Raw genomic sequence first — 18,004 nt, 5'->3', positions numbered from 1 at the left:
AAATGGGTGGAACTAGAAATAAACATGGTAACTGAAATAAGCCAGACTTAGAAGAACAAATGTCACTTTTTCTCTCATATGTGAAATCTCGATTTAAATAACACACACACACACACTCACAAACACACACACTGCCATACCACACCACACAGGTCTTTCTGGAATTATCTTTCTTCTCCCAATATTGTTTTAAATATTTATTCATGTTCACAAATGCTTCTGGCTGACTCCCTTCAGCCAGAGTACAGTCTGAGTGCATTGTATAACAAACCTATTCCTGTCCCTGCTACTAAGTATTATTTACTCTATTTTCGGCTTTTAGGATGGAAGCTGCAGTGAACTCTCTTGTGCATAGCTCCTGAAGCACTCACATAAAAGGTNTTGCAAGGGAAATAATGGGGACAACACTGCTGGGTCACAGGGTCTAAGCACTACAGTGACAGCAGGTATCCTCAAGTTTCTCTCCTGAGATGCTTCCAGGTCATAGCCATGGCACTGGGGCACAAGAGAATGCCTTTCCAGGACACCGACAGCGTTCTTACACTTCTGCCAAATGATGGATACAGAACGCTCTCTGACTGTGGCCTAATTCCTACTGCTAGGACACATTTAAAACATGTTATACCTACCCCAAGACTCTATGTCTTCTGTGAAATAATGTAATCTCAATTCAAAGGACAAAAGCAACAAAGACCAGCTTCTCCCACGTGCTGTGGCTATGAAACGTCTCTCGCCATCTTTAAACACAACCAACCGTCCCTCGTTTTCTCCAGCTGTGCAACAATGAAAAGGAAGCCTATGGGAGGAAGAGGCTCTCTAGCTTCTGCGACTAAGTAAGCAGCCCCATAAGGGCCCCCACCCCCACCCTGGGGTCAGAGGGCGCTCACCTGCTTTGGCTCCCCAGTGTGGCNGTGCTCTTTTTGCTTCTCTTCATATAAGCACCTCAGAAAAGAAGTAATTCATTCATTCTCTCGCTGCTCATTTCTTGGTCTCAATTTCTTTTGGGGAAAAAAATCAGAAACATAAACATTACATTTCTTTTTTTTTTTTTATTGTGGACAAAACTGCAGTGTGCTAACAGCCTCCACCCAGGAACGAGTGCTTTTCTTCCATGACCTCACTAGGGGGCACCAGTCTCCCTAAGAGTGCAGGCAATTGTTTAATGGAGGGCAGAGCTAACAGGGCTATATTTAGGAGTCATCTTCCATGTCCTTTTACCCAAGATAAAAATTTTAACGTCAAATAGTGGGGGTTAAAATAGTTAATAAATAAACAGCTTTTAAAAAGAGATAAAACAAAATCTATGTAAACACCCAGAGTCAAGTCATAATGGTTACACATTTATAAGCTCTTAAGATTAGGGATCTAGAAAGGAACTCAATTGGATCCAGGGTCACACTGCTACATGGTGAGTGTTCCCGTCATGTGGCACGTGTGTCCCTGTGAAGCAGACACTTTGATGAACACCTATATGCCAAGTTCTCAGTTGTCCTCCCATGCCCTCCTCTCCCCTCCTCTNTCTCTCTCCCTCCCTTTCTACCCTCTCTCTGGTCCTTTAGCTCTCCTTTTTTAAAGTTCACAAGGACTTTTAATTTGCCAGCAGTGGCAAGGCACACTGCTTAACAAATGAGAACATGCTACCACTCATTCCATCTAGCCATAGTGGCACACAAAATACTGTGGGCTCTCCCCATCCACCTTCCAAATCTTTGCATTTGAATTATCAGCCANAGGGTATTTTCAGAAGTCATCTAATTCAACACATTCCTTTCTGTGAATGAAAATAAAACCAATTGCCCAAATCACCCCAGAGAGACACAGAGTTCCTGGCCATCCGCCTTGTTCTTCTCTAACTCCAGACTGTAGCCTGCCCTTGAACAGGTCAGGAGTGACGAACAGATGGATCAGCTACACACGCAACAGAGTCTGTGTCAGTGCCACCACTGGCTAATTTCTTCCCAGTTAACGAAGGGACAGTGGTGTTATCCTTAGAGTCACAAGCATTAATGATAAGGAAAGCTTAATCCAGAATTCTGATAATCCAGACTTCCAGAAAAGGTCATTTGGAATTGCAAGTTTTAAAGGCTGATAAGATGCCTCAGCGGATAAAGGCACTCACTGCCAACCATCTGACCTGAGTCTGATCACGGGAACTATGCAGTGGAACTCTGAGTGCTCGTGCACACACATACCAGCAACAGAGATCCAGAGAGAGGGGGGCAAAACTTCAAACTGGCAGAAAATGAAGTCACAAGCAGGCATGGGGGAGCCTGCAGGAGCCAGGAGACCCCCAGCGAACTCATTAACCACCCCCAGGCAATGGCTGCAGTGCAGCAGAAATGCATTCTCTGTGGTGTCACACAGAGTCAAGAAATAAATACTTCCTCAGAATCACTGTGAAGTATGGCGACGTTACCCTCCCACTGCCTTCAAGAAGATCAGGGATGTGTCACCACCCTAAAATCTCTCCTGTGGTTCACCATTCTCTACAGTGGTTAAACCACTACTTCTTTCAATTTTTATTCATATCCATTAATCAGCGTGAGAACCACAAAGATGATTATGAATCAAGTTGAGTAGCATCGCTTTGCAGTCAATAATTTGTTCACAGTCAGAGGTGCCAGGAGCTGGGATGGCAGTTACCAGGGGCAGTGATANCCAGGACAGTGACAGGTGCATTCAGCAGCAGAGAAAAGGCTCCATGCTCACCCTCGGTGCTGACCACAATGGTGCATACAGCATCCACTTGTGTGCTTTTCTATAAATGTGTTATATATCAATTTAAACAATCAAAAACAGCCAAGCTGCTTGGGAAAAGTACCGAAAGTTAGTTTCTCAACCTTGTTCCCCCAAGGGTCCTCTAGAGTACCATAAAAGCAACAGAGAAACTTCTGACACTGATAGTGAGTATGCAAACACTGAGAAAGCTTAAGACGCTGCGAGGACACCAGGTAGGCCATGCTTTGCTGGAAGGACATCAGGTAAGCCATGCTTTGCTGCGAGGACACCACGTAAGTCATGCTTTGCTGTGGGAATGCCAGGTAAGCCACACTTTGCTTGAATACCACGCTCAGGATTTAACTAAAGACTTGGAGCCATTGTTTTTACTATCACTGCTGCAATGTCAGCTTGAAGGCAGATATTTCTGCTGAAGATGGCTAGTACAATCTGGGGCAATTAAAAAGATTAGGACAAGCCGGGCATTGGTGGTGCAGAGACAGGCAGATTTCTGAGTTCGAGGCCAGTCTGGTCTACTGAGTGAGTTCCAGGACAGCCAGGGCTACACAGAGAAACCCTGCCTCAAAACAACAACAACAAAACAAAACAAACAAACAAACAAAACCAAAAAAGATTAGGACAGCAGGAGAAGAGAGCAGGACCCTGTGGTATCATTGTCACAGGTGACCCCTGCTCATGTTTGAAATATCCTGTCAAGCACCTTGTAAATAAAATGGTAGTTGTGTGGCGTCCTGAGGTCTTTCAGGTGAGGACAGGCTAACACCCCAGAGCCTGTCCACTATTGAGTACTCTGAGGGTTCAAGGTCAGCCACCATCATCTCCAGTACATTTGCCTAGTTATTATTTAAACTTTCTCCTAAAGAAACACTTAGTATGATACGCATCATTACTAATGACACAGTATGCATCACTGTTAATGGTAATTACATTGGCTTTATAATAATTGACCTTTGGGAGAGCTTTTCAGAAATAAATTACCCTCCAGGAAAATTACATCACATTTTTACAAGATCTTTTTAACCTATGTGAATTTTCAAATACGTTAGTAGGGACAGTCACTGATTAGTGACCAAGACTAGAAAAACCATGAAAGCCACTCAGGAAGACCATCAACATGCCATCATGGAAGATCAAATATGTCTCTCTCACAAAAGCCTACGTCTGCATTGGTGGAAGGTAAAGGATGAGCTGGGGTTTCTCAGCCAGTGAACAACATGGCTGCTTCTGTTCTGCAGAGCCATCAGAATCTAGAGCTGTGGAGAGCACTAAAGTGCACTCTGCAATAGCATCACAATAGTTCCGCTTTTCAAGTACACTTGTATTATGCGCTGTTTTCCCATGTCTCGGCTCACAGACGAGAGGGTTCATGTCCATTAGACTCCTTGCTACTGCAGTCGGACATCAAACAGCCCGTTTGCAGGAGGGTTTTGGGAACTGCCTTCCTAAGGCATCGCCCCTCTGCTCAGAGAAAGCTACATGGTGCTGTCTACATCAAAGTGAAAACCATTAGGGAAGGGAGGTGCATCTTCCCTGCCTGCCTGCCTACCAGGAAAATGCTCCCGAGTGACCTGGTAGCACCGTGGCCTAAGTGGTTCACACTGATGGCCTTGGCTGCAGTTGCAATGCATTAAGAATAAGAAGCAAAGCACAGGCAAATAAACCAACCCTTGAGGCCATCTGATAAATGAAAACAGCCCCCCACAAAATCTTCCTATTCTTTCTACAAATGTATGCCAAGCCTACAGAACAAGGGAACTGAAAAACTTTAGTGAGAACAGAAAGAAAGCTGAGCTTTTTCATCCCCTCGCCCATGGGGATGAGAACAAAGGCATGGCTACCTGCTTGTCTGGTTTAGTCGGCCCCTAACTGTGGAACTTGACAAGGCACTAGTGGGCACACACAACACACACACATGCACACATGCAAAGACGTATTAATTCTTTGTCTTACTGCACTTGCCAAAACCCCACAAAAATGGCTCCAGGTACTGGCATACATGAAATCCGTGTTGAGCTCCCTCCTGACAAGCAGGCCCTAGGCAGGCCTGACACTGTGGCCTGGTTTCCCCAGATGCAGCAGCTTCAAGCATGGTAAAAGCAGACTTCCAGGTCTAATGCATGCAGCTCATGTGTGTGCTTCTGTGTGTGCTGGTTTCAGTCTGTTTTGATTTTTGNGTTTCAGTTTAAGGCTCTAACATATGACACATATATTTTCAAAACAGACAACAAAGAATACAGAAGGGCCAATTGTGCTCAAACCCATGTACAAATGTCTTGTGACTTCATGGGAAGAAACTGACAGAGGCTCCCAGGAACAAAGGAGAGCATGTGGCCTTCTGCCTTCTGGTCTACCCACTTTTTAACAGGACACCGGCTCATGCCCCTGGGGAATGGTGACACCACTGACTCCTCACCACCCACCGAACACTCCACAAGCACACTCCCTGCTGTGCTTCCCTGCTACATGCTACTGTACCTGAACTTCCTCGAATATGGTGGCCTGCTCCTGATTGGTCAGTGTGGTCAAGTGCTTCTGGAGTTCTAATTTGGTTTTAGATGAATTCATTCCTTTAGAGAAGAGAGAAAAAGACAAGGGGTCTGTGGGGGCAGTCCTGAGTTGGATTTACCACCTCCCAAACTCATTTCCTTCACCTTCTCACCCACCCACTTCAGGACACTAGATTTGACAATAGCATCACTGTGAAGTAACTGAATGCTGCTGTGTGAAGAGCTGCACTCCGAGACCGAACTTGAATTTCACTGAATTCTCAAGACAACTCCATGAGTGTGATATTATCCAAATCTCATACGCAGAAAGACCAAGGACACAGAGTTTTATAAAGCCACTTCAAATGCGGCCCTTGGATACTCTGCCCAAGGTGCACGCAGCTCCAGATTACTGTTTGGTGTTAAAATGCTGAAGGCAACCCAAACATTTCCTTCAACAATGACAAACTCTTCTAACTACAAGAGAACGTGAATACACCCTTAATAACAAGCAGCTGGTGCTGATTTGAAACTGAATCCTACTTCTTCCTTGACTTCCACTTACATCCCCGAGAGACACACGCCCTTGTGTGGCTGATGCTGTTCCTCTCATAGCGTGTTTAATTGTCTTAAGACCAGACCATGGCCATTACCGAGGATTCTGAGGAAACGCTATAAAAATGACCACATAAAAGCCCAGCACCGATTACAATCTCAAGANATTCCATCCCTGCACGAATACAGTACAGGGCTTAGTTTGTGGTTTTTTGATGTCAGGTATAGAGTCAGAGAACATGTGAAGNCTGAGAACTTGTTAGTCCGACCTCCACAGAATAAAGACCTGTTGGTAGTTTCTGCTAGCCCAAGTCTCCCCATGCTGAGGAAGGAGGCCTGCTCAGGGNCTGGACAAAGCTGATAGTGAAATAATTGATGGCCACCAGAAATATAAGGCCAAACAANAGTCCTTTATTCAAGATGGTGACAAAGAGCAAACTCCTGCCACCAATAAAACCTCTTGGCCCTGAATTGAGGCAGGGTAGGTTTTATAAATAAAACCGACCATTACATCATACCAAACCAGGTATGTATAGCTGGAGTGGGGAGCAGGGAGACTCAAAGAATGGAATTCAATTGATTTAAACGGTTTGTTTCACTCTGTCAAACAATGACCCTCCTGAGCGGCAGCTAAGGCTGCATGGGAATGTTCTGCACAGCAGGATGTGCTTAAAGGGCCCTGGGGGGCAGCTAAGTAAAGACTGTGGCTACTTAGTTAAGTAGCAGGAGCAGTGGTCAAAGCATCTCCATGGATGACTGAGGGCTGGAGAGAAAGAAGGCTGCCAGAGCATGGAGCCAGCAGGGTGACTCAGGAAACATACTTCCACTGCACAGTTGAGTGTGCTGTGTCCACGGCTCATGACTTGGGAACTCACGACAGGCCAGAAGTCTGTCAGTAGCTAGTCTGTCCCAAAGCCAGTGTCCCGCTCTCTTCTTTCAGTTGGAGGTCAGCCCAGCCCTCCTTACTGGCNGCACAGGCACAAGGTCCTGACCCTATGCAAAGTCCAGCAGGCACTTCAGCTTCCAGAATGTTATTTTTCCTTATTTTGTCTTAAACCAAGATGAACTCTACCAGGTCACCATAAAATTAATGCCATTTCATTCAATACTTCCTATGTTGAGATCTCAAAATAATCACAGAGGTAGGGATTTTTTTTAGTTATCTTTTTTAAAAAATGTTTATGTGATGGTTTATTTATTTTTATTTTTTAAAGATTTATTATTATATATAAGTACACTGTAGCTGACTTCAGACGAACCAGAAGAGGGAGTCAGATCTCATTATGGGTGGTTGTGAGCCACCAGCAGTCAGTGCTCTTACCCGCTGAGCCATCCTGCCAGCCCTGTTTTTAGTAATCTCAATGTATACATAAGACACCAAGATGGTAAAATCATATATTTTGTCCAAGCTTACCTATCAACTAAGGAGGTGAGTTGTCTGCTTCCAGAACCAGATCACTATGGATTGGTAGAATCATGTGGTCCAACACACAGATNGCTCCAGGACATAAGTGAATACAGAGGTGGGATGAGGTAGAGAAAAGGCCAGAGGGGCAGGCTCAAGGCTTTCTGTAGCAATACTTCAATACTGAAGCACAATGGTGTCTCAGTTTAATAAGTACCCAGTGAAAACCAACTAAAAACCTTTCCAAATATAAGAAAAAGTCCCTGATCTAGTCTAAGCAACAAACTCTGCACTGTTAGCCAGTGAGGGAAGCTTCAGGCCTCTGAGAAAGTTAGACTACACACTGAAAACCTCAGGCTGAATCCTAAGCCTCTGCCTCTTCTTCACCATATGGATGGTCAGGTCCTCTGACTGGGCCTAGCTAAACTCAAGATACCTCACCANGGTAGACCCGTCTACCCCAACTCAATATGTTGTTTTTCAGAGAGAGCATGATTAATTTCAGCAATCTCCTATTCCTCTCAACTGGGAAATAAGCAAAATGCTCTTTAAGTATCACAGCAGTTTTATGGTTATAAAATTCAAGTACATACTCCAGAGTAGCTTTGATTCTTAGAAACTGTGCTAACACTGAGTATGTGGTGTACCCACATATATATTATTTGTGTATTTAGAATAAATGCACATGTATTTCTCCTATTTTATACATTCTGGGACATAACTCAACTACATCAACTGATTAAAAAAACATTCTCGGGATGGCGGGATGGCTCAGCAGGTAAGAGCGCTGACTGCTCTTCCAAAGGCCCTAAGTTCAAATCCCTGAAACCACATAGTGGCTCACAACCACCCATAATGAGATCTGATGCCTTCTTCTGGTGTGTCTGAAGGCAGCTACAGTGTACTTATTTATAATAAATAAAGAAATCTTTGAGCCGGAGTGAGCGGGGCTGACTGAAGCAAGCAGAGGTCCAAAATTCAATTCCCAACAACCACATGAAGGCTCACAACCATCTGTACAGCTACAGTGTACTCATATACATAAAATAATGAAAAAATTCTCTAAGTCTTTATTCTTATGGTAATGTTACTGGTCCTTCCTATAGTTTGTGGACTNCTTGGTCAGAACATAACTTCCCGATTGAAGAACTTTCTCGGGGGGTGGGGGTGGGGGGTTGCAGGATACAGAATTGAACCCAGGGTGTTATGCAAGCAAGGCAAGCACTCTGCCACTGAGCCACAGCCTTGCTGATTTTGGAGCCTTTTCGATTTCAGGATTAGGGATGCTCAACTGGCAATGATAAAATGCTTGGTGGGAGTTGTTGGCCTAGAACCTGGGACCTCATGCATGCCAGGTCAGGATGCTACCCCTGAGATACGTCCCCACCCAAGACCACCCTTACAACGGCTTCTGAGAAATCATTCCATTCTACTTATTGGACTTGCAACCATAAAAATTAAAGGACCCAAAATCTGTTCTTCTTCATACCTCACCATCTATTCCGTTAGTAATGTCTCACACACAGTGAGTAAAACACCCACTCCCAGACGCCTCGTGGCTTTGGTTAATAGTTAATTAATGGATGCTCTCTATAGCTGTACAGTTTTCTGCCACGGTTGGATTTTATCATGTAAAAGGGAATTGAATGATTATTCTCCAAACCACAACAGCAAACCCTTGGTCCCNAATAGAACCTCCAGCTGTAACTTTCTGCATGCTCAGGCCCAATGCTGATTTACCAAGTGGAACTCAGCAGNAGCCAGCTCTGCAGATCAAGATCTCCTCTGCCTGTAAGGCCCAAGTCACTGCTGGCTGAGTAGGCCTGTAGGGGCATTTCTACCATCATCTGCCTTATCTTGACAGCTCGTGTGGAAAGCGCTAGCGAGCCTCTCAGTTGCGCTCTCTCGTTAAAGCAAAACTCTCATTCCAGATATAATTTATATGCTATAAGCAAGCAGTAACGACATGGAAATGTTTTCTAAAAATGAATCAATCATGTTTCTTTCAAGAGCACTGTAATGACCAAAGTTAGCCTTTTCAGGCTTTATGATGTTTAATTTATCTCATAAAAAAAAAATAACCAGGTAACATTTCATACCTATTAGGACAGCTACCATTATAAAAATCACTTCTGTAAGGATGCAGAGAAGTTAAGATCGGTGAATAATGGGAATATAATTATTATAGAAGAGTACAGGAAGGCTTGAAAGTTAAACAGACGCACTGTGCAGCCAGTTTTATATCAACTTGACAGAAGCAAAAGTTGTCTGAAAGGAGGGAACTTTGATTGAGAAAATGTCTCNGTAAGACTGGGCTATATGCAAGCCTATAGGGCATTTTCTTAATTAGTGATTGATGGGGGAGGGCCCAGCCCATTGTGGTCTGGCTATCCCTAGGTCAGTCATCATGGTTTCTATAAGAAAGCAGGCTGAGCAAGCCATGGATTGCAAGCCTGTAAGCAGCACCCCTCCATATCACCCATCTATATCACCTTTGGCCTCCAGGTTCCTGCCCTGTTTGGTTTCCTGTCCTGGCTTCCTTCAATAATTAACCTTGATGTGGAAGTATAAGCCAAATAAACCCTTTCCTCCCNAAATTGCTTTGGACATGGTGTTTCACCACAGCAACAGAAACCCATATGAACACTCACCATATGAAGTAGCAAATCCACTAACTCTAAAGAATGGAAAGCAGAAACCTGAACAGATGTGTGTANACCAAAATTCTTAGCACTACTGCTTACACAGGAAAAGGCAAAAAGAACCCGAATGTCCGGTGGTGAATAAATGAATCAACTGATAAAATATTATTCAGCCAAAGAGAGAAATAGGATTCTGACATGTATAAAATGAGCAAACCCAGAAGATGCAGTGCTAAGTGAAAGAAACCAAAACCAAGAAACCAAATCCTACTGATTCCACTCTACAAGGTACCTAGATTACCTCAATTTGTAGAATCAGAAAGGGAGAAAGCTCAGTGGTAAGAGACTTCTGTAAGCAACTGAACCTGCANTCAAAGCAGGGCACTGCTCGGGCCTCTAACTCCTGCACCGGGAACAGAGACAAACAGACCCTCAGCACTTAACAGCAGGACGAATCCAGCCAAAACCAGCTCTGGNTCAGTGAGAAATCCTGTCTGAAGTCAACAAGGCAGAGAAAGACAGAGGAAAACCGCCATGCCCCTGCTCTGGCTTCTACACACACAGGCACACATATGTATACATTCAGACACCACAAATTACCCCAACACACACAGACACACACACAGGAAAACACAAAGTAGAAGGGTGGCTGCCTGACTGGTGGGTGAGCTGTGACTCAGGAAGATGAAAGGAAGGAGAGCAGTGGGAGCCTTAGTCAAGAACCAGACTCTTTAAAACACAAAGGTGAAAACGATACACTGTATATCTGGGTATACTTTCCCCACAATTACTTAGGAAAAAAAGAAATAGGTCTAAANGTCAATATAGTTTTTCTTTATAGAATTACAGTTTGTGACACGTGTTCGAGATACATAAGAAATGATCATGCCTTTGTTTCTACAATTGGATAATTTAAATCATATGACAATATCCAAAAACCATACACCTACAAAATAGAATTAGATGCAAAATGAAGAAAAGGGGCACACAATACTTCTTCCCAGATTCCTTCAAAGGAGTCCTGACCACTCACTACCACCCTATCTGCTGCCCCTCCCTGATGACCAGGGCCAGACTTCACTCTANCCTGAACAGTTCTCACTCAAGAGAGAGGGTAGCTGCAGGTAGGGCCTGCCTGGTAGTCAGACAGTGGATCCGGGGCTTGCTATACCCTAGTTTATCCCTAGATGGCTCTAACCTCTCAACTTATTTATAAAATTATTAATAATTTTACTTTTTCTTCACACCATGATGAAGTTAAAATTGTCAGTATCTTTTAAAAACATCTAAGCACTGTTTCCCACAATTACTTAGGAAAAAAAAAAGAGAAACTAGGTCTAAATGTCAATATAGTTTTTCTTTACCGAATTATTTGTTTGTGACAAGTATTCTAGATACACAAGATGATCATGTCTTTGTTTCTACAATCGGATAATTTAAATCATGTGACAATCTCATCTTCATGATAGAAAGGCTTACTACCAAACAGTAACTCTTATTATCAAATAAATCCTGCAAATGGTGACATTTCATAAGCGTCTAGAAACTCTAGTTAAGATTGTCACCATGGTTTTGGGGTTTTGGGTTTTATTCCTTCCCACTCACTTCTCAATCGGAACCCGTTTTCTGCTCTCCTCCATTAAAACTGCCCTGGCAGAACTGCAGGTGTCTCTCTACTAGAAAACATGGTAAACTTCTTAGGTCTCATTTCACTAGATCTCTGTTGTGTTCAATCTGAAAGACCCACCATTCTCACACAGCTCAGTAAATGTTTGACCACACGTATTCCTAACCTCTTTATTCCTCCCAGGGTGTCTTGGAGGAGAGTTGGCAAGAGGGGGTGTGGGTCCTTAGCTTTGACTCCATCATGCCCAGGAAAGATTCTTGTCACACAGAACACATCCACTGCACGATGTGAGGTCTTCTATGATCCCTCTGACATGGTCCTACAGAGTAGTGCCACAAGCACTCCCACCCAAGGCCTTGGTGCTACACGCTACAAGTGCCCCCTACTCACCCTCTATCCTTTCGCAGAGCTTGTGCAGGCCTTGCAAGGGGCAGCCCTCACAGAGCTGGGCTGGTGCCTTAGCCGTCTGCTGCACCGCAGCTACCGTGAAAGCCTGCTTCAGAGTCATCATGATCTCGTCAACCTGCATAGAGGAGCCAAGGGTCAACAACAAGTCAGCTGGGCCGACTGACCGGCTGACTGATGGCGACAGCAAGCTCACAGGAGAGACTTTGTGTGGTAAATTGTTTTTTTTCTGGGCTATTTTTCACAGACTGACAGGAAATAGTGGAAATAACTGCTAGGGTTGCTTTTTGTTGTCAGAGGATGACTCCTCTAGTGTCAGCACTCTTAACAGGTGAGACACAAGGTAAGAACATTGTAAATGAGTATAGAGCAAGGACCTCCGGTCCAAAGTCCACAGGAGTTCCTTTTCTACCTACCTTCCTTCCTTCCTTCCTTTCTCTCTCTTTTTCTTCTTTCTTCCTCTCTTCCTTTCCTTTCCTTTCCTTTCTCTTTCCTCCCTTCCTTCTTTCCTCACTCCCTCCCTCCCTCTCTCCCTTCCTCTTTAAGTACCACAACAGAGGGTCATGAACTTGCTGAACAGCTCTAAAGCTTCCAGTCTTCCTACCTCCAGCCTACATACTGGGACTTATAAGAACAGGGCTACCACACTCGGGTAAAATGAATGCATTAGAACTCTAAATGCAGCATTAGAGCAAAGGGTGAAAGCAAGCGTATCTTTCAAAAATACTGAAATTTAAAATGAAAATGCAAATGAGTCTCTCGGATGCGTAGCAGAAAGGTATTAGTCACGAGTGGATAATTAAGGCAAATACTGCTCTCTCAGCAAGGCTCTCCAGCTTTGGCCAGCCCAGAAGACTCAGCAGGATTGAAATTGCTCACAAGGTTTGCAGTGGGCAGTGTCGTCCTCTTACCAGAGCTTCATTTGTGCACTGGAACACGTAACAGACAAAATGAAAGCCGCCGCTGCCGCCGCTCGAACACTCTCGGCAGATGAATCCAAAGTGGTCCACATGTCTGATGCCCTGTGGAGAAGGGGGGACGTTGTACTGAGCACTGCTGTGATGGCTGAAGACAGCCCCATGGTCACACTGCCCATTTACAGAGCACTACAGAGCACTGAGCACATATCTTCAAATGAAGATTAGCATCATAGCAAAATATCCCTTTGATCATGCGAGAGTCAAGGTTTGCACATTCAAGTCCGAATGCTCACTTTAGTACTAAGAGATACGCAGAGTGGCTGACAGAAAAACTAGAACTTTGGGGAGGTGGTACAGGAGGAACACTAAGGCGTAAACACTAAAATTAAAAATCAACAGCACACCAGAGATTAACACACACATTCACAACCAAGACATAGGAACAATATGTATACACAATTCACATATATAAAGGTTAAAAATAAATCAAAATGCATTTGTACTAAAATTGCAAGCCAATAGTAAACGGAACTGCATGAAGAATGAGCAAAAAATGACTTATAAATCTAGAAGAGCAGCTTCAAAATCTTGGAAACAAAGGTTTGAGAACTCTGCCAATGTCCCACAAGCTCTTCTTAACACACAAACCTGACTTAAATTTGCCAGGAACAGATGCTGAGAGACAGCCTTACCAGAACAACTGTGCAGGGTCTCTAACTTTTTTAGACTTATTTAATGTGAATGAGTATCTTGCCTCTATGTACATATGTATTCTGTGTGCACGCCTGGTGCCAGTGGACACTGAAGTGGAATGAGACACAGTTATAAACCGCCATGTGAGTGCTGGAATTGAACCTGGGCCCTCAGCAAAGCAACACGTGCTCTCCAACAGTAAGCCAGAGCTCCAGCAGCAACCATTAGCTGTCACTGTCAACTGAGGTGCTGGAGAGTCACCTGGGAGAAAGGCCTCTGAGAGTATTGGTGGGGATTTTATTACATCACTTGAGCTGAGTAGACCCACCACGAATGTGGATGGCGCATGGCCACACCCTGTACTGAACAAGAAAGAGAGGAAGCTGAGCACCTGTGTAAGTGTCCACGGTGACTTCCCCCACTAAAACCAACTACCAGAACTGTGACCAGCATAAAAGCTGTAAGTGGCTTTTTCTCAGTATTAGGAAAGGAAACTGAAAGAAAACCTGAATACAAATGAAGTACCTTCTGTGACTATCAATGTATCAAGCCTTCTGAAAGTATCACCAAGAAGAAATATGGGTGCTAATAACTTAGGCTGAGATGATCTGAACAACCTCACTTCTTTAAGAAAGAATAAAGCACCACACCGCTCTAAAAAATGCAAAGGTCTCCCAGTGCAGTGGTACACAGCTCTAATCCCAGCACTCGGGGTGGGGATCAGGGGACAGAGGTAGGCAGGTAGATCTCTGAGTTCAGAGACCAGAATGGCTACATAGTGAGTTCCAGGACAGCATGGACTGCACAGAGACACTTTATCTCAAGAGAGAGAGAGGGAGAGGGAGAGGGAGAGAGGGAGAGAGGGAGAGAGGGAGAGAGGGAGAGAGGGAGAGAGAAGACAAGATCTAACACTTTAATATTTCTACATAATTAGGAGTAAATCAAGATTCTGTGGATAACATTACTTTTAGGCAAGCATTTCCAGTCAGTAATTGCTGATATATCCTGATCTCAATCAGTGTCCCCCATCAACAAACTAAGCGATAACAGAGGCTGCTGCATGGGGAATGTCATTTATCAAAGTACCTTCTTTGAAAAGGCTTTCCTATTCAACTTCTTAAGGACGTTGCTTATTTTCATAATTGAAAGTATTATCTTTTTGATAACTTAANTAGCTTACATTTTAGATTAACAAACAACCAAGATTTTTGCATTGTATTACAGACATGAAAAGTTAAGAGTTTAAGGAAAAAAAAGTCACCAAACAGTTATATAAATGGTATTTTATTTGCCAGGACAATCTGGAGAAAACTGGCTCATCACAGTGACAGATCCCCCCCCCCAATCTGTCTATGAATCACAGCTGGAAGATTAACTATCAAACATAGAAAGTTTCAAGTAGACACTGCATTCTGGGTAAAAACCTCCTCAAAGATAAGTATCATCTCTCATAGTTTACAGAAGAAATAATGACAACATAAAAAAATAAGAATTTCAAGAAAGTAGATATATGTTTCTCTACAACTTATATATAAAATACACATATATAATTATGTATAAGCCATATGCACACATATATGTCAATTATATATAAAACATGGGCACACATATGCATACCAATTATAAATACAACATGCATACACAGATAAGTCCCTGGAAAGCATTAGTACCAATAACAGGGAAAAGAAAGGAAGGNAGACCTATTTTCTCCAGTACATTGCTCCAAAAGAGCAAAATTGTTAATTTCAAGATTATAATTTGCCTTACACTGTAAGACAAAGACCACCAATCAAGCATCAAAAGCATGTTAGTTTTTACACAATAGCATGTCTACTGCATACATCAGGATATTTTCTTTATTTACATTTCAAANGTTTTCCCCTTTCCAGGTCTCCCCTTCGGAACGTCCCTAATCCATCCCCCTCCCCTGCCGAATTAAATCAATAATCCGTGTNAATTTACCTGAGAGCAAAAGGATATCTCCTTAAAATTTTTCTCCAGTGCAATCTTTTTGGTGTCAGGACTGATGAGGTAAACTTCAGATTGGCCAATCTTAAAAAAAAAAAAAAGAAAGACATGTGGTTCTCCTAAAAACTGAATTCATTATACATGTCATGACCTATGAGGAAGTAGAGGCAACTGGAGGGCTCTTATAAAACTCCAACACATCACTGTTAGGAGTTTCAGAGGTTACAGCTTATGCCACTGATGCACGTGACAGCAGACAAATACGGACAAGATACATCAGTATTCTCAGAGGAAAAGACCACAGAAACTAAACCNTAATAGTAGTAATCCTCAAACAATCCTCAAAGCCCACATCGCCTTCATATAGTTTTCTATACAAGTGAACATTCCAGAAAACAATAGTGCCTATTTTAAACTTCCAAACACCTAGGCAGCCGAGTGCTGTGCTGCCTGGCCTGCTGTGGAAGGTGCCTGAGCTCTGCCTCCACATGCTGACACTCCCCTTCCTGTGTGTTGGTTTCTGCAGATTCAGTCCCTCCTCTGGATCCACAAGTTAGCAGTCACATGCTCGGGGCACTCTTAACTCTCAAGCTCCTCTTCCAAGCTCTTTACCCTTGGATCTGGACTACAAGTCAGAGGTGTAAACCAAAAGTAACTGCACCCTTAATGAAGATGTCCAAACCGTGCATTCTGTAGTTCAGATTGTAGGTTTGTACAGAGCAGTTTTTGCTCTTAGTATTTCTGAAGTATCCTTCAGGCAAGCAGGACTGACAAGGTGCAGAGAACTCAAGGGTAGGAACCCCCATCACTGAGACAGCAGCACCCTTCTTGAGCAGCCCAGACTCTGGGTTGTCCTAGGGAGGCACCCACTCAGCATCTCCCTTACTCGACAACAGTAACTGCATCTCCACATTGTGTACATTTCATCTTAGCACTCTTCTGTTTTCATCTATCTAATGAAGATGATCATCATTATTTCATCTATCTAATGAAGATGATCATCATTATTTTTTTTAAACTCTCTCAGTCTTATTTGGATATGGCTAGGTGATAAGGAACAAATGACAATTTAAAGTCAGATGTGAGCCTAAGGGTCTTCTCACATCTAGTCCACCACTCTGTCCCATGTCAGCCATGCACTCCTGCCTACCTGAGGCTGTGTACCTCTGTCTACCTGAGGCCTCTCACCCCTGCCTACCTGAGGCCTTTCACCCCTGCCTACCTGAGGCCTCACACCCCTGCCTATCTTGAGGCCTCTCACCCCTGTACCTGAGGCCTTACACCCCTGTTTCCCTGAGGCCTTATGCCCTTATCTACCTGAGGCCTTGCACCTCTGTCCACCTCTCTTCAACCCTACTGTCTTCATATTCTAAGCTCCCTACCTCTCACCTGGACTATGGCAATGGCTTCTTAGCCCTCTGTTCATTTTCCTTCCCTAAGTATTTCTTTGCTCTATAGCCAGAGCTATTTAATGCTATACTTTAAATCTTTCAATGACTGTCCAAAATTTTTGACTAAAAACAAAATTCTGAGTGTGACCTATAAGGTTGTGAATAATGGAGCCTGACTAAGCATTGTAGCCCTATCCCCAGTCACCTTCCCAATTTCTGTAGTCTGTTGACCGTCTCACTAAGGATCTACCTGAGAATCCTGGGTCACCAAGGTCTAGGCCCTAGTGACTATGGCGGCAAACGACAGACGGAGGTCTCCAGCCTCATGGAGACTGAAATTCCAGGGATCACAGGAACACAAAGTTCTTTATTTGTTTACTTGTAATTAAGCTTAGAGCCAGGGCTGTGAGTGCTATTGGTCTCTGAGGCGACTGCTTCCCATGTCACATCTGTACCTCAGGAGAGACCTGAAGGAAGGAAGTAAAGCCAGGATAGCTGAGGGGCTGCCAGGCAGAGCAGTGGAGCAGTGTCTCAGGACTCTGCAGTGAGGCTCCTTCCCACCCTTCTCACATCTCACCTGCTGCTCTCTGAGCCCAGGAGACCCCCCCCCCCACCATTGGCCACAGGGAACCTCTGCCTAGGGAGAATCACATTCTCGAAGATGCCTCTCCTGATTCCCCAGGTGTTTCCATGGCGTCCACTACTTCTCTGTAGTGTCTGTCAACTTAATCGTAATTACTGGTGCATCAGGTGCCTGTCTGCATTGCTGGAATCTACATTCTGTGTGGGCAGAGTCTATTTGCAGATGCATTTCTAGCAGATTACAGTCACTTAGATGCACTGAGCAGCTTTCTCAACAACACTTCAGTGTCTGGGGAAGAGCACACAGATCACTGTGTACAGCCCAAGTGCTACAGCCACCCAGCATTCTTAGTGTACTAGGTAGAGTACCCTGACACAGCATCTGGACTTCTTAAAGATTAATTTATTATATTTTAACTGTGTGTGTGTCTGTTTGTGTCTGTGTGTGTATACACGCACGTGCGTGCGGACACGGGTGCATGTGAAATTATAAGCAGTTGCAAGCTGCCTGATGTGGGTGCTGGGAACCAAACTCAGTTCCTNTGTAAGGGCAGGATGTGCTCTTAGAGGCTGAGCCATCTCTCCAGATCC

General features: G+C 43.9%; 1 protein-coding gene across 1 annotated transcript in view; it reads right to left on the bottom strand.

Moving 5' to 3' along the window:
- The window catches only part of Tbc1d1 (TBC1 domain family member 1), a 211,451-nt gene that overhangs the window by 79,041 nt on the left and 114,406 nt on the right, over positions 1 to 18,004 (bottom strand). The window contains 5 exon segments of the mRNA XM_029477292.1: positions 888 to 998; positions 5,215 to 5,306; positions 11,845 to 11,977; positions 12,771 to 12,881; positions 15,435 to 15,524. Coding sequence (XP_029333152.1) covers positions 888 to 998; positions 5,215 to 5,306; positions 11,845 to 11,977; positions 12,771 to 12,881; positions 15,435 to 15,524 — 537 coding nt within the window.

Source organism: Mus caroli, chromosome 5 (assembly GCF_900094665.2).
Source record: "Mus caroli chromosome 5, CAROLI_EIJ_v1.1, whole genome shotgun sequence".
NCBI classification, from domain to species: domain Eukaryota; kingdom Metazoa; phylum Chordata; class Mammalia; order Rodentia; family Muridae; genus Mus; species Mus caroli.
This window is presented reverse-complemented; position numbering and strand designations above follow the sequence as displayed.